Source organism: Oreochromis aureus, linkage group 4 (assembly GCF_013358895.1).
Source record: "Oreochromis aureus strain Israel breed Guangdong linkage group 4, ZZ_aureus, whole genome shotgun sequence".
Lineage (NCBI taxonomy): Eukaryota > Metazoa > Chordata > Actinopteri > Cichliformes > Cichlidae > Oreochromis > Oreochromis aureus.
Window position 1 is genome coordinate 3,201,542 of NC_052945.1, and position 21,355 is coordinate 3,222,896.

At 43.3% G+C, this 21,355-nt stretch overlaps 2 protein-coding genes across 7 annotated transcripts in view; one reads left to right on the forward strand and one right to left on the reverse strand.

Moving 5' to 3' along the window:
- The window catches only part of LOC116314264 (myosin-11-like), a 31,676-nt gene extending 26,292 nt beyond the window's left edge, over positions 1–5,384 (forward strand). For 5 of the 6 annotated variants that reach the window (XM_039610566.1, XM_031732235.2, XM_039610567.1 and 2 more), the window contains 5 exons: positions 193–316; positions 460–668; positions 761–869; positions 954–1,126; positions 2,871–5,384. In XM_039610566.1, coding sequence (XP_039466500.1) covers positions 193–316; positions 460–668; positions 761–869; positions 954–1,126; positions 2,871–3,099 — 844 coding nt within the window. In that variant the 3' untranslated portion in view covers positions 3,100–5,384. Of the gene's footprint in view, positions 1–192; positions 317–459; positions 669–760; positions 870–953; positions 1,127–2,618 lie in introns of all 6 variants that reach the window. The other variant, XM_039610570.1, reaches the window with a different exon arrangement.
- On the reverse strand, positions 5,382–21,111 carry LOC116314263 (nuclear distribution protein nudE homolog 1-B-like). Its single transcript, XM_031732234.2, has 9 exons — positions 20,893–21,111; positions 20,117–20,240; positions 17,647–17,800; positions 12,959–13,107; positions 11,634–11,770; positions 11,279–11,545; positions 10,051–10,136; positions 9,578–9,723; positions 5,382–9,035 (listed from the first exon to the last, which is right to left on the reverse strand). Exons 2-9 carry the CDS (start codon positions 20,200–20,202, stop codon positions 8,987–8,989), a joined length of 1,074 nt encoding a protein of 357 aa, XP_031588094.1. The 5' UTR covers positions 20,203–20,240; positions 20,893–21,111; the 3' UTR covers positions 5,382–8,986.
- Positions 21,112–21,355: the final 244 nt, after the last annotated feature.

The window sequence follows — 21,355 nt, forward strand, 5'->3', positions numbered from 1 at the left end:
TCATTAATATCCACTAAAGGTCGTCCCAGCTGGCTGTCATTGAGATTTTAAGATTTTATCTGAATGCAAATGAATTAATCAGGAATCGGCAAGTACGCCAATCATGTTTTTAGATTTAGTTAAATATCTGAGTAATTCATATCTCTAGTCTTCTGATGGAGAAATCAAACTGACTTGACTGTCCTCGCTCAGGTCACTGCTGTCCGATGAAAAACGTCGTCTGGAGACGAAGATCAGCCAGTTGGAGGAGGAGCTGGAGGAGGAGCAGGCCAACATGGAGAGCCTCAACGACCGGCTGAGGAAGAGCCAGCAGCTGGTAGGTTCATGATCGTCTCACATCTCTCATTTAATTACAGCACATTTTAGAACAGCAGCTTCAGGCCTGACAAATGAAGCTGGTTCTCAAGTTCAGTTCCTCTAATGGCCACTGGACGCTCACTGAAATTGATTTTCCTGCAGGTGGATCAGCTCGGAGCAGAGCTGGCCACGGAGAGGTCTTCTGCTCAGAGCAGGGAGGGATCCAGGCAGCAGCTGGAGAGGCAGAACCGAGAGCTGAAGGCCAAGCTGCAGGAGCTGGAGGACCAGGGCCGCTCCAAACTCAAGTCCTCCATCACTGCTCTGGAGGCCAAACTCCGAGAGGCCGAGGAGCAGCTGGAGGTGGAGAGCAGGTGAGGGTGCACGGTGGGAAGAGGAGTGTCGATCCCAAACTCAACATGGGACGAGCACTGAGGAGATGATTTTGTGCCACTTTGTTGTGCAGAGAGCGGCAGGCCAACGCTAAGAATCTGCGCCAGAAAGAGAAGAAACTGAAAGATTTAACGATCCAGATGGAGGACGAGAGGAAGCAGGCGCAGCAGTACAGAGATCAGGTGACGCAAGATCAAAGGATGAACGACAGTTTGAAGTTTGGGTCATTTACAAACTGTAAATAAAACCGTGTCTGCCCCCTGCAGGTGGAGAAGAGCAACGTGCGGGTGAAGCAGCTGAAGCATCAGCTGGAGGAAGCGGAGGAGGAGGCGCAGCGCGTGGTGGCGGCCCGCAGGAAGCTGCAGAGGGAGCTGGATGAGGCGACAGAGTCCAACGACGCCCTGAACAGAGAGGTGGCTTCGCTCAGGAGCAAACTCAGGTAACGAAGGTCTCGCCGAGCACAGAGACGTTTGATAAATACGTCGACCCACCGCGAAGCAAAACTAGAACAATGTGAGCAAAGTTCACCTCAGCGCCTTTTCTGCTCTGAGGTTTGAAACAAGATTAAAAAAAAAAAAAATTGTTTCCTCTCATATCTGCCGTTCCACAGTGGGCGATCATAATAAGCATTGACGCAATTTCTTATCGTGAGATGAGTACACACCAATCAGGCGTGACATCATAAACACCTGTTTGATATTGTGTTGGTCCCCTTTTTCTGCCAAAACAGCCCTGAGGCTGTGCTGTGGTACCTGCACCAACAACACATCCTCCCAGTCCTGTAAGCTCGGAGGCAGGGCCACCATGGATCAGACGTCTTTGTCCAGCACATCCCACAGACGCTCGATTAGATTGAGATCTGGGGAATTCAATGGCCAAGTCAACACCTCAAACCATTCCTGAACCATTTCTGCAGCTTTAGCCTGCTGAAAGAGACCACAGCCATCAGGGAGTACAGTTTCCATGAAAGGCTGTACATGGTCTGCAACGATGCTTCAGTAGGTGTACGCGTAACATCCACGTGGATGGTAGGGCTCCATGTTCTGGTCTGCTGGTCTGCAAAAAGGAGACATGTTCACCTACTCCCTGATATATCCCGCCCACTAACAGCTGGCGCGATGAAGAGAATCAGTGTTACTCCTCTCACCTGTGTGGTCATAACGTTATGCCTGATCAGTGTATGAACAGTAATCCCTCAGTTTCAGTTTTGTCCTCTCTTGAATCTGAACGTCATCACACAGAGAGGATCTTGCTAATATGGTCACACGGCACAGAAGCCCCACCTACCTTCTGGTTAAACCTTGTCTTTAAGATAGACAGCCAATCAGAAAAAAGCTGGATGGCCAAAGAACTTGTTTAACCTCCTGAGAGTCCATAACAGACAAATTAGGACGCATTAGGCTACTCTAGCAGAAAAACTACCTGTCTAGGTGTAGTCGTTAAAATCTTCCTGTTTAGGTGGAGATGCCAGAAGTTACTTGACCAAATTAAATGCTGGAAACTAGTTGGTTAGATTTGGTAAGTTAATAACTCTACATTAAAACTACTTAACTGGTTTAAGTGCTAAAAACATTGATCGAGTCACCACAGCAGGTATGCCGGCTAGTTTCTACACTGGATGCCCCAAACAGATGTGTCTCCTCCGGGTGTTAAGGTGGGGATCTTTGGTTAATGCTGCGCTCTGACATGCTGGAAGCATCGGCGCCCTCTCAGTAACCAATCAGAGCTCAGCTTTAACGGGACACTTCCTTCATAAATGAGCCGCAGTGACAGTTTCCACAAATCAAAGTGTTTTGTTGATGCTCGATTCTCTGTAATGAAACGCTCTCGTGTTTGTAGCGGCTGAGCGTCGAGGACGAGCTCACTTGTGATTTTAAATTTCCTTTTCCTCCTTTCATGTCTCGCTGCTCTTGTTTCACGCTCGTCTTCAGGCGCCTCTGATCTGCAAACTGCCCTCAAAGCCTTCTGGGAATGTTCTCCTCTTCCTCAGCGGGCTTTTTTTTTTTTTCCCCCTCCTAAATCTCATCTTCCTCACTGCTCTGCCTTCAGTTTACTCCTGCTTCAGGATTTCAGGCCCTACCTCTTAATTATTTTGCTTTGCAGAAAGCCCTTTTCCTCTTCCTCTGCAGTCTTTCCTCTCTTTCTGACCCTCCTCTTCCTCCCGATGTGTCGGGTGTTCCCAGGCGTGGCGGCGGCGGTGCTGGCGGGGAGGTGTTGTACAGCAGCTCCACTCCTCGGAGCAGCGGCAGCATGAGGAGCTTGGGGCTTGGAGGGAGCATCAACCGGAGGAGCAACATCAAAGAGAACTCGGTGGAGCTGCACGAGGAAGAGTCTCCCTCACCTTCCTCACCCGCCCGCACCCCACCTCTGGAGCCCCGTGCTGAGGTCTACACCTGCTCCCCCAACGAGTAGACGGCCAGGAGCGGATAAAAAGTGTTTTAGGAAACAACCAAGCTTAGAGTCACAGGAGGAGCTGGATATTTAATCAATACTAAGGATTTATGTTTGAATTAAATACAGTTTTGTTTTTAAGTTATTCCAAACACAGAGACAACATGTGGACGGACCACATTTATCTCCAACAAAACAAAAAAATGTCATTTATTAGCCTGAAGCTACAATTTAATGTCCCAAATATTAGTGCAAGTATTTAATACTTCATCCATACAATTCTACCAACCTGTTACTCTGATCTTTTCTTTATTTATTAAATTATTTCTGACACTAAAAGTCAGTAAAATGTTATTTTATGACCAAAACCTCTCCAAAATGTTCCACTTTCACCTCCTCAGTGTGAGAATTTGTTGTTTTTCTGTCACATCTGAGAACATTTTAAAGCCTCTGTGCCTACGCTTTCACATTTTATACATAATAATCTGTTACTACAGGAAATAATCTGTGAGATTTGAGACCAATTTATTTAATTTATGATTCTTTGTGGATGAATTTCCCTTCTTCTGTTGTTCCATAAATATGCACATATCTCCAATTATTATTTTAAAAAACATTTTCTGCTGCTTGAAATATTCACCTGTTTGGTTTCAGCTTCTTTTAAATGATGTTTCAGGTTTTTATGTGAAATGTCCAAGTAAGGACATTTTATCCCTGCAAATACATGTAAAACATCACAGTAAGGTTCCTAAATTCACCCAGAAACTCCTAAAGCCGATTTTTATGAGTTTGTTTCAGTCTTTAAGATTTTGGGTCCTATTATCCCCCCAAAGCTGCAGCTCCATTAGTCCCTCCAGTCCACTGCCGCTCTAATTTATAGAAATATAGAAATTAATTTCACTGAATAGGTAAAATTTAATTGGAATCTTATTTTCAAAAAACCTCCCAGTTAAAACAACATGAACACCACAGGGCCAGAGGTCCACAAATATCTGCAGCTTTGCATCTGAGCCTGTTCATCCCTTTCCTGACAGCAGCTCCACAGGAGAAAGAATTAGACGTGCTGGAGAAGAATTATTAATAATTAACTGGTGGAAAACATTTAAATCTTCGAACTGTTCCAGCAGTCTACGCTCATGTAGGGCTTCTAATAATGAGATGATTATGTACATGAATCCCTGTGAGCCCAGAGCTCCGGCTTTGCTCTAAACACTGTTTATCACAGTTTGCTCATCTCAGGCACAGAAGCCACACACACCTGCTGATGGGCAGCCAATCAGAAGAAAGGTGGACAAATGGGATATGAATCATGCAAAGCTCCTCAGATGGAGTCAAAGAATCATAACGTGGAGACAGACATAAGCAGGATGTGTCTACAGTGCAACACTGCGGCAGTTTTTGGACCAACAAAGAAGCTTTAAGATAAATTAATTAGCTCAATAGTTCTCCTTTAAAGTGCTGTTAGGGGCATTCCTAACCAGCAGATGGCGGCATCACCCTTTAATAAAGGTCTACTCAGCCAATCAGATACAGTGAAACTGCACAAACCCAAAAACCAAGCCTAGCAGAGTTTTGGAATACCTTCATTTTCATTTACGGTAAACTGTGTTCTAAACTGTACAACAGGTGGATAAAAGCACAGTTTTTAAAACCATCCCCGTACCTGTGGGGAGGATCCTGGCTTCACAATGTCAAACTGAATAAAGCGAGGTTCAGACAACAGCTCCAATCCTGCTGTCACACTTTAACTGTCTGCGCTGCTTTAACACACAGGAGGAATTTAGGATGCAGACTTCAGATGAGCGTTTGCAGCTTTTGTGACATAAACTGCAAGTTTTGTGGACTGTTATTAAGCTAAGTAACTCCTATATAAGAAGTCGGCCTTGCTCGCCTCAGTTTGTGTTGTCAGTGTGATTTTCCTGTAAAATTAGTACCTGTGGATCTTTTTTTTCTAAACAACCTTCTGGCTTTGCCGGGATGCAGGAGATTATATCTAACTCTTCAGTGCACAAACCGAGGCGATCCTTTCTGGACTTCTTTGAGGGTTTCAGGAATAGTTAGAGAAAATCTGTATGTTTGGAAACTGAATGTATCCCAATGGTTCCACATTAATTCCTGACGCATTTGGTTTTAAATCTCACAGATACGAACGCCAAGGCTCAGAGTCCCCCACACTTGGTGAAGGGTGAAGCAGGAGTCTGTGCTCTGTAAACCACAGAAATGATGTTAAACTGAAACCAAACCCTTACAGATGTTTTCTGTTTGCACTTCCTGCGATAAATAAAAAAGAAAAAGTACAATCCTTCCATGCGTTTCAAGTTTTATTGCTTTTTCAGAAGCAGTGCTGAAGGTAAAAAAACAAAGGCCAGAACAGGTCTTCAGCACTTCATGTGAGCATGCAAGCACTTTATTTTACAGAGTCACATAAGGCAAAAGAAAAACACCAGAGCCTGTTGCTTTACACCCACCCTGAGCAGCTACTTATAACAAGTCCTGCCTCAAGACTTGAGCAACCCAACCTACACATCCTCATCCTACATTTTAGTGACCCTACAGTGAGTAGATAACACTACGACATACGTTTTTTTAACATAAAACACAAGTAGCCTTCACTGAAGTATTCGAATCTCCTCAGAAACAGAAGATGTTCCAGATTTCACTCCTGGAAAGACAGAAGTAGCCCTGCAGAGGGATCTAACAAACGTCTCCACAGACTAAAAAGTGCCTAAACTACCTGCCTGCCACACAGATCTCACAAACCTCCATCATTAGAATCATCTAACATCTACACATGTTAACTATAACATCAAACGGACGGAACAAACAGTTTTCTAAGCATAAACGCTCATCTGAAATATCCTGAGGGTCGTCAGAGGTACTTTTTGTAACTACCGTCTGCACTCTTTCACCAGCAGGGGGCAGTGTTTCACCAGATGTTGGCTGTTTCCCAGACCTGCTGCACTCTATCCTGGTACAATTTGGGCATAAATTTATAGCAGTTATTCACATTCTGTCAGTAGCTTTGGTTCGTTTTGGAAGGTTAATAAGTAGATTTTTTTTTTAATGCAGGAATTTACAATAAGTTATAAAGGTTCACCCTGTTAGAGGCATTAATGTTACCTGTAAATTTCATGTCGATCTGGTGATTTAAGTGAGACATTTTAAGTATAAACTTTGGTCTGAAGGGAAGTCTCCAGGATCATTAGCAATCATCATCCGGGAACGATGAATATCCACGGCTAATCTTTCCTAAAGTTTCCACCACAGAGAGAAATAAAACCGGTTTTATTGGGTTCATCTTCTTCATCTGAGCGTTATTAGTTAGTGCGTTCACAGAAAAAAAGAATCAAAGTTTATGCAAAGAAGGAGACTAAATTTTGAGCTGGGTGACATGAATGGAGGTAAAAATATTTCAGCCGATCAGCTGAGATTCTCCTGACACCTCCTGGCATTACTCAGCTTAACTTGGAGAATGTGGAGAAAAGGAAGACTTCCTGTTAAAGTCTGAAAACATGCTACTGAAACTTTATTCCAACTATGGTCTGGACTCTTCCTCGTCTCGTTGGCCGTCACGGTTAAATAACTGCTGATTTTCATATGAAGATTCTTCGATTCTTTAGTGTCAGAAAGTTTCATCATGCAGTCGGACTGACAGCTAAAAACAGCAAAGTGGTGAAGAACCGGTTTACGCTGCACTACACTGAGAACAAGAACTACCAGTTACAGTCCAGGAGGGTGGAGTTAGACCAGCTCATTATGTCCATCGGTTAGTCTTCATGAAATAATTGTAGATGACAGAATTATGAACGCCACGTGTGGACAGACAGCCACAAATAAACTTCATCTGTGAGGAAACACTCCTTCCTCTACAATCAGACAAACTCCTGAGCTGATCTTTAACTCCATAATTAAGCCAATCAAAACCGTTTGAGGTGGATTGAACACCGTAATCTTTTCTAGCTTCATCACGTTTATGGGCTATAAAGGTCGATGGGTTAAAAAAGGAAATTTTAAGGGGACATTTACCAAATTTAAGGCACTGAAAGGTTTTTTCTTTCACAGAACCTCATCAACACCGACTTATTTCATCTTACGTTTGGGTTTTAGTTTGAGTTTAGCTATTAAGATCAAGCAGTGACTGGGATTGTGATCAGGACTGCAAAAACTTCAGATCATCTCAGAAAACCAATTCATCTGAAAACACCAAAAAACTGGACAAACGTCAGCATCCTAAACCTCTACAGTGGTACTTTTCCAGACTTCCTCTGACACTCAGCTCAGTCACAGGGAGAGAAAAGCATCGGCCATCTTTGACAAACTAAGCTGAAATTCATGGAGAACTGCCCGAGAACCGGAAGGCAAAGAGTGAACCACAGAGAACGAGGCCAAAGAGCCACATGAAGCTGCAGAGGAGCCAACTTCTCACATTCAATTAATCATTATAAACACATTTAGACACCTTTGACAGATACATCCAAAAATGGTCACCTGGTGTCACAAGATCCTTCAAAAAAAAAAAAAAAAAAAATCAGAGTTTGTTTAATCCCCTCACGTCACCTTTCCGTGACCAGGCTGTGTGTGACTTCCTTATAAAAGGTCAAAGGTAACAACACTATTTCTTCTGAGCTTTGCTGCCTCAGTCAGCAGTAAAATCTTCAGTCATGTTAGAGCTGGGCGATATGGACAAAACAATTAATACACATTACATCCTGAGTGGTCACATGACCGCTAACCAACCGTCTGCTTCCACCTTTCGTTCTGCTGTTGAACATAAACGCTGCTTCTTTGAGGTTCAGTCACTATGGGTTTAAGTGGAAGCTCTGCTTGGAAGACTTTTCACAGTTGCTCTTTGTGGTAAAACATGAAGCTGCTACGCTCCACCAGACTCCATTCACAAAAACAGGAAGTTTACCTGCCAGAGCAGAAGCTGCTCATCATTAGTTCATGTTATTGGAGGCTTTTCCTGGTTACTGGCAGAGTTAGTCGTTCAATAGTTTTTATTATTAATATTCTAATAAACGTGGAAGTTTGGGAAACACCTCCGGGGTATTTCCTGACTCAAGATGGGCTTTTGGTAGTTGACTTGGACCGCCACACTTAGTTTAGCTTTAGTTACTATAATAAATGCAGAGTTTTTGCTAGAAAAAGCCATTAATCCCAGCAGCTTCGGGCATGGTTGTAGCACAGCGGCAGAAACCCTGCAGTCAGTTTGGATCTGAAGTAAAAATGTGTTTTTGTTAACGAAGTCTGGAGCGATTTCCCTCTCCTCAAGTTCCCTGCTACTACAAACATTAAGTTAACATGTACCGTTAAATTTCAAGTCATTATTCACACTATGTGTAGAAGTAAACCGTGTATTTTTTGAAAATTATCGACGTATTTACCAAATCGACACATTGCCCAGCCTTAAGTAATGTAGGGTCAAAGTCTCTGCTCAGTCTGTAAAAATGTGTAAACATCGTTTTTCTAGGCCACCACGTGTGCTTATCATCTCCTCTCTGTGTGAAATCAGAGACCATCCTGATGGTGGAAGCTTTTTGACTGTCGGGAGGTTTAAAGGCAGTTTTTCCCCGGTATGTGCATAAAGGTGCCCGTCCAGTGTTCAGCCATCAGACACCTCTAAAGCTCGCTTTGTGTTGAATCTGAACAAAACTTTAGAGGGAGAGGGAAAAACAAGAAGATCCAAACAAAAGGAGCTAAGAGGGTCCAGTAGATTAGTTCAAAGCCAAGTGCGAGTGCTGAAAAGAGTCCTGTTAACGAACAAACAAAAAGTCCTGACGTGTCTGGAGTAACGTGTCCACAGAGCTTCTGTAGTCTGTGTCCTGAAGAGGCGACAAGGGCGAAACCTGTGTGACGTTCGGGAGACCCGGGGTGGACGGAGACGACGGGCCGAGCAGCATTTTTACTTTCACAGCAGCAGCTTGGATCCAGCTCCTAAATCCAACCTCTTAACGAGCCTGGAAACACAACAAGTACACAGCAGCTCAGCAAACAGTCACAACCTCTGAACGTTTTTCAGTGTCATCTCTGATGAGACAACAGAGTGACTAATTCGACTGCAGCACCGTACGTTACAGCAAGAGAATCAGTCGTTCATCTCGCTAACGCTTTCGATGCTGACCGGCGAGGAAAGCAACAGTGGAAAGTTTAGATGACCAAACACACGCATCCTAAATTTTAGGCGTCTCTCAGTAATATGAAGGTTCCCCGGATACGTATGAGGTCGGTGAAAGGGAGGTTTGGCCTTCTCTGCTGCAAATGCCTTTGTTCAGAGAGCTTCTGAATATTGTCGATTAAACGGTTCTCAAATGTAACTTATTACCTGGTTTTAGAAAAGTCTGTTAGTCCAATTTCTTTTTCTCGTTTAGTCTGACATCCTCGTGCTCATTTCTCCAACACTGGAGGGTCTTTACCTTCTAAAGTCCTCTGACTTTGCACACAGTCACAGTGAGTCTTACGCTGCCTTTCATGGCTGCACAGATCAGGACACGAAGCTCACCCCTTGTTGTAGAGGCCGTTGGTTGGATGGCTCTCTGAGGAGTTGCTCTGACCCGCTGCTGCCCCCTGTCCACCAGCGTGGGCTCTGCGATTCACCGTCTGCTCTTGAACATATTCCCGACACGATGCCAGCCTGGACTCCAGACTCTGAACAGAGAAGAAAAAAAAGAAAGTAATGAGGGTCACAAACCACCGGCCATGTCACATGTTCCTATCATGTGACACCAAGTACCTTCTAGAGTACTTGGGGTATAATTTTTAAGGCTTTTCTTGCTTTGCTCCCATCTTACTATTGTTTATCTAAAAAATATGCCAAGTTACTGTCTTCACTCTGTACCAGTGAAAGAAAAATCACTGGCTGTTATTCTTCCCAAAAGTCGAAGAAGTAGTCTGTGTAATGTTTAATGGAGAAACTGCCTGCAGCATCACATGACAGTAAGTCAGATGATGAAAAACATGAGCTGAGCTTCTTACCCCGACTTTCCTCAGCAGCTCTCCAACAATGTTCAAAGCAGAGATCCTTGCCGACGTGGTGAGAGGGGTCCCAGACAGGCTTTCCCCTGAGAAACAGACACGCAGCTCACAGTGATAACGAAAACAGAGACGAGCAGCAAGGATGACTGATTTACACTCGTTACAACAGTTATTTAAAGAAAACATTCACAGAAAATCAGATTCAAGAAAATGATCATCATCTGTAGCCAACTCAAACTTATCGACAATCGTCACACTCTTATTGTGAAAGTTCAGCCACTGCTGACCAGTCAGCTCTGTCCTTTCCTGCCTCGTGTTTCTCTGCTGGGAGGCTGATCGGGTCGCCTGTCGACAGAGCTGCAGCAGGTGGAGACTTGGCTCATGGACCCACATAGACTTGAATTGAAGCTGCAGAACTGAGACTACTGCTGCAAAACCCGCTCCACAGGATCAGGGTAACCCACGCAGGACAGCTGACCCTTACAAATGTATTTACAAATGAAGCGGGTCTGCATGTTTTCACACTTTTACTGGTTTTTGATGAGGTGTGTAGTTTTCCCTTAATGATGATGGAACTGGTCACATCTCAATCTGTGTCATAAAAGCTGAACATTAACATTACTGAGCACTACCCATTTAGCTTTCAGGATCCACAGAAAATAAACACCAAAGGGGATTTTCTATATTAAAAGTACTGCTCCAGCCATTCCACTGGATGTTTTGTTCAGAAAAGACAAACAAAAAAAACATGATATTTTCTCGTCTTCCTGGATACTGTTGCTAACTACAAAATGAGCCCCCACTATTTTCTGTGTAGTTTGCACCACGGGGCAGCTCATTCAGCTCACCAACCAATCAGGATCGCCGCTGATCCTTTCCCAGCAGCAGTAAACACGGGCAGTTTGGTTGGAGTTCAGCCGAGGAGTATGAGCGCTTATCGCGGGCAATTCCATAATTAGCAGCAAGAAAAGAACAGCATTGTTTTTTATGATGCCAGAAGCTTTTATAGTCGTTTTAGTGTGACTAAAGAGTTTAGCTGTAGGGATCTGAAACTTTTTGGAGAGTTTTCTTGAATCAGGCATAAAACATGTTCTTGGAATCGCTGTGGCTCAGATATGGCTGATTATAGACGAGCTCAGGTTGCGTTTCAAGCACATTTTGAGAAAGTCACACTTCATAAACAGCTGGAGGGTAAAAAGGTTAACACCACCACAACACATAGACTGACCTCTGCTGACAGGGGGCTGCGGGGTGCTGAAGGGCTCTGTGGAGGCGGGGGGTCTGGACGGTGTGGCGGCAGAGGGAAGGGGCTGGTTAGACGACGAAGACGCGGGTTTGTCTTCTGTTCTTTTGTCTGACGGGGTGAGAGGAGGTGTGGGCAGCCCAGCTGAGAAGGATGACGCTGATGAAGAAGAGTCTTTGGCTGCACTGCTGAGGGACGGTTTCCTCTCCTGTACCTGCTGTTTTTGCTGCACGGCAAGCTCCTGCCTCAGGTCTGTGCAGACACGCAAAGAAACGATGAAGACGAGCAAAAACAAAGGCGAACGAAACCTGCCAAAGAAAAAGATCGCGCAGCGCTGCACCTCTGGCTTCATCCTTCAGTCTCTGGACGGACTCTAACAGGTTCTCCTTCTCGTCCAGCTCGCTCTCGAGGAAGGCGTTCCTCTCTATGACCTGATTCATCCTCTGCTCGAAGTCCTCCAGTGACATGATGGTCGCCCTGAAAGACACAGAACCAGAAATGTCATCAAACAGACCGTTTACATTGTCACTGCATGAAAAATCAGCAAGTCTGCCCTATAACCAGAGACCAGGAAGAGGACAGCAAAGCAGACATGGAGATAAGCAGGTACCAGAGCCGCTGCAGTTTTACTGTTGAAACTATGAAAGGTGTTTTTCATGATCTCCTGAATTTCTGAAGTTATGAAGGATCAAAACTGAAAAAACTGAATAAAATCTAAATCCACCTGTTACTAAGAAAGGATTCATTTATGAAGGTAAATTGTACTAAAAGTGTCCTAAAGTCAAAAAAAATAAATAAAATAAAATAAAATGTCTCTGAGGTAAAGGACACCTTCATATTTGAATGCTGATTTTATGTGGACTGATCATCGTTTTCTTATTTATAGCTGCTGATTTACTTCCTGAGGGTCCTCAGGAAGTACAAGCTGAACTCCAACCTGCTGCTGACCTTCTACCGCTCGTCCATTGAGAGCCTGCTAACCTACTGCATCACGATATGGTACGGCAGCTGCACAAAGGTGGAGAGAGTGAGGCTTCAGAGTGTAGTCAAGACAGCACAAAAGATCATCAGCTGCCCTCTCCCCTCCCTGACGGACATTTATTCCTCCCGCTGCCTCAGCAGAGCAGCAAACATCACCAAGGACAGCTCCCACCCTGGTTTCAACATGTTCAGCCTGCTTCCCTCAGGGAAGCGCTGCAGGTGCATCAGCATAAAAACCCACAGACTCAAAAACAGCTTCCTCCCCAAAGCCATAACCACCCTGAACTCACACATGCACCAATAAGACACCGATAACACAATATTTTGTTTTCTGAAAAGTTTGATTATCTTAAGGCTCATTTTTATATTTTAATTGGAGAACATCAAACAACTGATTGGGCGCTGTGATTTAAGGTGGTACCACAATCATCATCTGATTTAAGAGCATGTACGTTCAAAATGTCATTTTTTAACATTTATTTAATAAACATTAAACCTGGAGCCCTGCAGTGTTTGAGCTGTTGTTGTTTTGTTTTTTTTCCCTTTACATTTGTCGTCTGCTGGTTTTGACCCTGTTTTGCTGGACAGATGCACAATTTTCTAGTTTTCTTTTACCTCCACTTAACTTAATCTCTTCATTTATTCCTCAAAATTCAGTAAAACCATGCTTGTGCTCCTCCTGACCTCTTGGCCCTCTCCAGGTCGTCGTTGGCCTGCTCCAGCTCTCTGATGTATTTGTGAAGCTGGTCTCGGACGGCCGTGGTCTCAGCCAGGTCTCCCTCCAGGCTGGAGATCTGCCGACAGGCCTCAGAGTGCTGCGTCTCATACTTATCCTGGCAGGAGGGACGAAAATACAAGAAAAATAAAAATACAGTCAGAGAGAGAATGAGAAGAAAAATAAAGACAGACCTTGGGGGCTGGAGTGGAGCAGATCTTCAGGAACTCGGCTTAAACCTCAACAAATATTCAAGAGGATTGATTTCAGCTTTAAAAGCAGAAATAAATGAATAAACTTTTAGAAAAAACAAACCGTTTCAAGAATCAAATTCAGTGCACCGGAGAACCTTTCAAATGCCTCACAAATGAAGAAACCACGACTGAAGGCATAATATTCAACCTTTATAAACAAATGTCAAACGTTAGGAGCTTTTTAGCTCCCGCTAGTTTTCAGTCCAGCCTTTGGACCTGATCTCTATCAGAACATTTTATTTGTCAAGCTGCTTCACAGCCACCTACGAATCATTCAAGCATAAAAGGCTCCAAACGAAAGCGACGAGTCAGTGTCGTGTCTCCAGTTAGCAAAGAACCAAATTTCATTTGTATCTTCAGACACTTTGTTACACGCAGTTCGCAAAAACACTTCACATGTTCACATTTCTTCAGTCGAATGTTTTATGCCAGGTTGAAAGTTTTGGCTCAAATGTTAGATTCATTCGTGTCCACCATGTTTAAGCTCAGTTCTTCATAATCTGGTGATTCGTTAACTTTACCAGAGTTATTTTGGCCTCGTCAGACCAAAAAAACAAGTTCTCATCTAGCAGAGCAACAATCGTTCCAAGATGAAGCGTTTTCTGTGCTGCGAGACCGTCTGAACTCTGTCTCTTATTTCGTACAGCCTCAATGTTTTTGTTTGTTTTTTTAATCACCTCAAAAATAAGAACCGTGGTCTGAGTTGCCAGGGTTCGCCTCCAGGGCCCTGTTTCAGAAAGCCGGTTTAGAAAACTCAGAGTTAAAAATGATACTCAGGGTTGAGTAACCCCGAACTGTCCAACTCGGAATATTCGGTTTCAGAAAGGCTGATAACAATTAGTTCAATCAACGCGGAGTTGCTTTAACCCCAAGTTTAAGCAGCGCGACGAGGATACATAAAGCCCTGATTAGTGGAGCACAGATTAAGCGAGTCACCATGGAGACGGAGGGAAAGAAGGCGCGGTCAATGTATTTTACAGCGCTTGAGGCGAAATTCTGATGGCAGCATATGCCGATAACATGCAAATTTTTGCGGGAAAAAGTAACACAGCCTCAGCTGCAAAGAAAGGCAGCACGCATGGCAAAACATAGCCGACAGAGTCAATGCGTGAGTGTTAATTTAAACATTGATCTAGGGATTTCCACCCATTTAACACGTTATTTTATTATATTTCATTTTATTTTTTATGTTATACATTTTATTTTGTGATGTGATGTGAGCGCAGGTGCAACCCAACAGGCCCCAAACGTTCCTGGCAGCAAGTAAAAATGAAATATAAAAATATAGTCCAAACAGGTAAGGTGTAATTGCATTATGAGCCATAGTGCTTGGTCTGTTTGTCCTATGTAAATCAATTGCAGTTAGAGGCTACATTAATTTTCTTTCTGTAAGCACTTATTGAAATTATCTGAGCATATAACAAGTACATATTTGCTTACTCTGTATGCTCAAATGTGACCCGTTATAGCCAACAGAAAAAAAGCGGAGGGCGAAAAACAGGTGGGGTCCTCCACCACCACCACTCACAAAGGCTGAGCAGTTGGCCCTCAGCCAAAACAGTGGGCGCCCTGTGGCTGAAGGCATCTCTGCGGGGACATCCTCTGAGTCAATAACCCCGCAAGACACAAGTGCCTACATAAGAGGTAAATTACTATACTCCATTACTATAATGAAATAATTTGTTAGTTTGAAATGCTACAGGGAACTATGTACCTGTACATTAATGCTGTGGAAAGACTTCCTGTTCACATAGTCTCCTTCATTTACTGAAGGAGCAATGATTGGAATGTGAGTGCCGTCTACACAGCCAATCACGCCTGGGAACCCTGAAAATAAATGTAAAATTTAAGTAGTAGTTCAAGTATCACCACATCATGAATTAAGTTTTGTTCATCCTGATACCTGCAATTTTGTGGAATCCTCTTTGATAAATCTTGTGGGTCTATGACCGGGGAACACCACAAACGAGTACAGGAGACGTTTCAGTGCAACTGTAACATTCCTGACTGCCCGACAGACGGTAGCCTTGGAAACGTGTTCAGCGTCACCAATATTATACAGAAAGCTCCCGTTTGCAAAAACCGAAGTGCAATACAAATAATATGTACAGAACTGAGAGAATGTCGCGATGTGTCACATGAGCAATATAAGGCCTGAGGATGTTATTCAAATAAATTATAGATTGTGCTGACAAACGGTAACGTTCACACAGAAAATCATCAGGAAATGATAAAATGTCCAAACGCGCTCTAATCACTCTCTCCCGGCGGAGAGCTCTGCGGAGAATTTGGGCTTCAACATCTACTGGCTCTTCAAGGAAGGGGCACGCCATGTCTGACACTTCCTACAGTCAGGTTTCCGACAAAGAGGCGGAGAAGGTCAGGGTTAGTTGAAGTAAACCTGCTAGGGGGCAGGTTAGCTTCACGGAGTGTGTCGTCATAGTAACTCACTCAGAATTAATCTAAACTCGCTTTGTGAAACCGAAAACCCAGAGTTTTCGTTAACTCAGGGTATACTTACTCAGAGTTTGCACTAAACCGGCTTTCTGAAACAGGGCCCAGGACGTCAAAATTTTCTCAGATTTCTTGTCAACGACAGAGTTCAGCATTTCCTCCATTTATTTCAAAGCTTTAGTCATGAATCATGCTGCGTATTTAGATTATTAATATAAAAAAACCAACATCTATGAGTAAATTATTCTGTATTCCTCTTTCCAACGTTTTGGTGACACCACCGTCCCCATCGATGCCGCTCACACAGGCGGTCATGCCGGGGCCGTCTGCACAGACGCTCCACAGAAGTCTGAATCCAGCGTCAGGCTGCTGTGTTCTGTATGACGAGGCTGCCGAGGGAAAACGGCACCATCATCATTACAAGCAAGTGTCAGGGTTGATGTTGGCTCTGAGCAGTGAGAGCAACAGCAGATGCAGCGTGTGGGGACAGTTCACCATAAAACACAATGCAATGAGCTCATTTTCACTGTGCCTGGCACCGGGGGAACAGCACCCACCATAAACAAACTCGGTGCCATTGTCCTCTTTTTGCTTTTTAACCGAGCTCCTCAAAATGCCAGTGCACGCTCGGCTCTGTGAACAGCAGTGAGGCAAACTAATGAGATTTGTAAAGGATCTTCTGGAGGTACTGCCATCCCCTCCAGACACAGACAGGAGGCGTCAGCTGCCTCTCTCCGGCCTGAATCGATCCTCTGTGAGAGCGAAGAGTGCCCTGCTTACGCTGAGCAGTGGCTCCTCTTCACTGCAGGCAAACTGGAGCCAGAAAACCCGACTCGCTATCAGCTGAGCGATATGCAAATCCTCATCAAAGCTGCGTCAATGGTCAGTTGGCTGAATGCAAATTCAAAGACGGCTGAACACTTTAGTTCAGGTTTAGATACAGCCTTGCATCACAGATGCTCCTTTCAGAGTTTCTGCAGGATCTTAAAAGACAAAATTTATGCTTTTTAAACATCAAACACTGTGAAAAATTAGCAATAGCCTAATACAGGTTTGGTCACCAGTGCAATAACCCTTTGAACATTTACTTTGTGTGAATAAATAAACAGAAAACTGAGGAAAGACCGGAAATTGAACACAACTGTCTCATTTGTGGTTTTCACTGCTTTTTCTTTCTAAATTTTGAAACTTGACTCTCATAGCCATGACAACTCGCTCATTGGAGTGGGACTCAGTAAAGCTGCTGTATTCCACATCAAAATGAACCAGGTGAGGTGGTGCAGGTATTTGATGAGGTGGAGATTTCTCTTCATTTTGCTTCGTCAAAGATTTTCATATTTGAAATCTGTGCCCATTATTTTTCTGTGTTTGAAGTGCTGCATTTGCTCAGCACATTAAAATATTCACTTTGACTAAAAATTGATGTGCATGTCTGGAAAATAAGCAAATTATCCTGCAGCAACTACGTCACTATTTGTGGAGGAACTTTGAATCAGGCATAAAGGACTCTGTAGGCTAGTTGTTAATGTGAATTTCAGTGTACATGGCTCCAACAGATTGCACTTTTTGCTGATTTATCACCTCATTCAGTTGCACGCTGGTAGCAGACCGACTGTCTTGTTGCTACTGTTACGCACCAAAGTCACTTTAAAGATTGTAAATGACTGCAGCTGGTCGCAGACCTGGTTCCTGTGCTCAAGTTCATTGCACACTGTTGCAATAATTTTGGTCATGCTGTGGTCTCCCACCACCGTTTCCCCTACTGTGACTGTAGCTTTAGAGAACCACTGGGAGTATCTTGAAAATTAGGGCTCCGTTGGAGGTCTTCTCTGCTGCCCAATGCTGGAAAGTTTCATTTCTGCATTGGTGGAGTCTCAGTTTTCAGAGTGTTGAGGTTTGCTTGGAGAGCTGAGATGCAGAATACTGAGAACTCCTGCCGTCTCCCGTACCTTATAGTTTTCCAGTTCCATGCGCAGCCGGTTGTTGGCAGCCAGAAGCTCGCGGTTTCGCGCCTCACACTGCTTCAGCTCCGTCTCCAGCTCCACCTCGTAGTCCCGACTCATCTGCTGGAACTCCTGCAATTCCTCCTGAGCTTCCTCTGCACTAAAAACACACAGAACATGACCCGCATGTTTGTTACCGTTGGATATTTTCACTGCAAATTAATCCCAACTCATAAATGAATACAGCTCGGGTTGTAAGTTTGGTTCTTCCAGTGAAAACAATCAGACCAAGATGATGTTTAAGACAAAGATCTGGATCAATTTAAACCAGATGTAGCTGGACTTAATTTGACCAACATAACCACAGTCAGCATGGGAAGCTGTTTAACTGGGGGGGAGGGTGTACCCAGAGATTTTTAAATGTTTCTCTTCCAGGTGTGTCTGCAGACGAGCTTTTGTACAAACACGTTTGGATGCTGTGTAAAATGAAAAGAAAAAGAAGGCGGCCTTCATTTGCAAACCTCCCTAATTACAAATAAATGTATAGTCTTTGACAAATCTGTTCTCACTTTTCATTTGATTACAGCAACGTGTGTCTGAAATCATTCTTCAGGCCAAAGGAAAGACACAACCTACTTATCAGTAAACTGCAAGAAGACCTGCATCAGCAATGGCCTGGTGGAGCATTGGTGCAAATTAGATGGGTAATATGAACATCTGTGAAGGCCCCACTAACGCTGAATGACATATGCCCCTAACCCTAACTCAGGCTGTAGAGAAAGACATAACCTGTTTTTATTTGTCTGTTGCTCAGACTCCAACACACAGCTCCAGATTAAAACAGCCCGGGTGCTAAACCATCCCGCCTGCAGTCTGAAAGCTCGTACTAGCAGGCAGCATTAGGACCCAGGGATGTTTAGCAGTATTACACATGTGGTTCATCACCATGGTAACTTAAGCTCCAGACCTAACCTGCTCAGGAGCAAGAACACAAATCAACAGGTATGAAATCACTTCCTACTGGCCAATCGGGTCTCTGGAAATTTGCATCAGCATTGCTTGAAGACAAACTGGGCCTCAGCACACAGATAGTAAGAGTCTGAAGTTTTTAAGAGCACCAGTAACAAACACAGATCCTCTGAAGCAACTTCACTGCTGCTTTTTGTTCCATTAAGTACGATTTAAAAACCATTTTATTGTTCTATGAGCCTAAACATGTAAACTTCAAACGGCGTTCTTACTCACTGATAACCTAAATTTGAATTTTGCTTTTGTGTTCTTTATTCTCAGAGTGTTAAACACTCCTAGCGATGGAGCTGAAACAATAAAAAAAAAAAATACTGTGAGATACTGAGAAGACTGTTAACTTGTACAGTCATGCTTTTAGTCAGCTTTCCTTCCAGGCTTAAAATAAACTTTATGAACATAGCAACAGTTTTCTAGCCAGACTGAATAAACCTTGTAAAGCCAACTCTCATTCACACATGTCCTGCTGCTGCCAGCAGACCTCTCCGTGTTTCTGATCGGTCAGATGCTGCAAACCCTGCCTCGGCTACACTGTTAGACCCCAGGTTGATTTATCTCAGCCTGGCTGTGGGTGTTCGAGTGAAGCCAGATAAGGAAAAGATATCCCGGGTATGTTAAACGTGCTTTAGCGGCCCCTGACCTGTTGAAAACATTTGGCACATTATGAAACAAAAACCTACGACAGCTGGAAGTGCTGAAATCCAATATCCACTGAGAACAGAGAAACACTTGATTTTCTAAACACTCCGAGCACTGATAAAAGAAGAGGTGATGCAAAGCAGTGATAAACATGTCTCAGTCCGAACTATTTTTAAACACACCGCCAGCAGTGAATTCAAACTGAGCACAGATTTTACTCATCCATACAATCTTTTGAGGTTTTCTGTTATTTTCAATTAAATATAGAGTTTAAATGATTTTCCAGTCGTTGCATTCACCTTGCACGTGTTTTGGAATCAGAGTCATATAAACTAAACTGGAAAGGAGAAAATAAGCTTCACAGAGCCCCTGAAGGTTAATTTTCTCTGCTGATGTGGACAAAACTGACGATCTTACTGGCAAAATATCCTATAATCTGGCCTGTAAGAGAAACACTTCTGAATTTGTGTCGCTGTGTGATTTATTCATGGAGGGGATGAAAAAAAAAAACTTAGGTGTGATTGTGTTTTCTGTACCCAACTAAGACTGAAACAGCCTTTCAAAAAAAAAACTGAATACCAAAAAAGACAATTAACTAAGGGCTCCTGCATTTTGTGCATCTAAAAGATAAAACATTATTTATCGGAAAATTTGAGAAATTCCTGTGTTATTGGAGCAAAACAATAAAACAGAATAAAACACTTAATATCGGGGGAAAGGTCACGTTAGATTAAGATACACATCCATTTCATTCTGTATACAGATTAGCGTTTATAAATTAATAAAATTATAAGATCACCAGGGGCCATACCTCTGTTGGTGCTTGGCAGCCTGCTCCTTCCAGTACTCCAGCTCTTCCTCCAGGGACCCAAACACTGGAGGCTCCCGGTCCCCCATCTCCAGGGCAGGCTCTTCCCTTACACACCAACACTAGTCTGTGGGTAATTTCAATAAAGAGCTGAACTACTGTTTGAAAGCACCCAGTTTATCTTAATTGTTACACAGGCTTGTGAAAAAACAGGACCCAATGTAGGAAAACTTTTGAGATGATTCTTGTGAGTTTTCGCATTAATCCGGCACGAAAAGAAGCAGTGTTTATACAAAATAAATCTGAACTTTCAGATTTTGTTAGTCGCAGCTATCCGTGGTGTAACGGCGTGCTTGGAGAACATTCAGTTTTAAGTGCAGTTTATCGAACACCTGAGTGTATGCCGAATTAAGGAGCATATCGTGTTGCGTCCAAGAACGTAATAATATTTCCAACTTCCACAAATATTGTAAGCAAATAAAGTAATTTAAACGAGTTTAAATGAAAAACTTACACGGAGTCTGGTCACACTGTGAGTGAGACCAAGAAAAGGGAACTTAAAGAGCAGGCGTTACCGTAAGACTTGTATAAAAACCTAGCACTTAGTTTATCTTTTTTTTATACTAGTAACACATTCCTTTAGAGTCTTATTGGTTTTTAACTCGTATACAACAAAGTTAGATGACTGCAAACAAGCCACCGCTAGCCAGCTAGTTGGGCTAACGGAGTTTAACCATTTAAATCCCCGCTGAGACTAACATATGACTTCAGCTACTTACGCTCAACAGTTGTCTCCGTTCGACGACAAATTAACCAGATTGAACACTTCTCTAAATCTTCTCCATGTCTTCTTTAACTCGTGGCGCTTTTGACGATGAAATTTCAAGCAAAATCGACCAAACAAACCAATTTAACGGACTCGCCTTAAGTTAGAGAACCGCAAAGTTGCTGCTCTTTGGGAAGACGTCGAACAATACATTTTGCCATTCATATTGTCCAGACCAATTCACCAATCAGAAGTTACAAGAGAGCCTCGTTGCATCTCGCTATTGGTGAACTGTCTGTCAGTCAAGGACTGGCAGGCGGGGTTTATAATTATTGTCCAATCACAGTAATGATATCAGTGTAGAATGGGAGAATCTGCCAAATGGGATCTTAACAGTCTAGACGTTTTTGATGGATTACCAGGGGATGCTGCCTTCAAGTGCTGTTGGAAATGTGTTGAAAAAACAAATATTAAAA

Bases quoted from the DNA above. Each gene is read 5' to 3' on its own strand.
- LOC116314263 (XM_031732234.2), bottom strand. From the start codon at position 20,202: ATGGGGGACCGGGAGCCTCCAGTGTTTGGGTCCCTGGAGGAAGAGCTG. The intron at 11,771-12,958 runs GTCAGGAGGAGC...TGTGTCTTTCAG, and splicing joins GACCTGGAGAGGGCCAAGAG to GGCGACCATCATGTCACTGG. The intron at 9,724-10,050 runs GTAAGAAGCTCA...TTCTCTGTTCAG, and splicing joins AGCTGCTGAGGAAAGTCGGG to AGTCTGGAGTCCAGGCTGGC.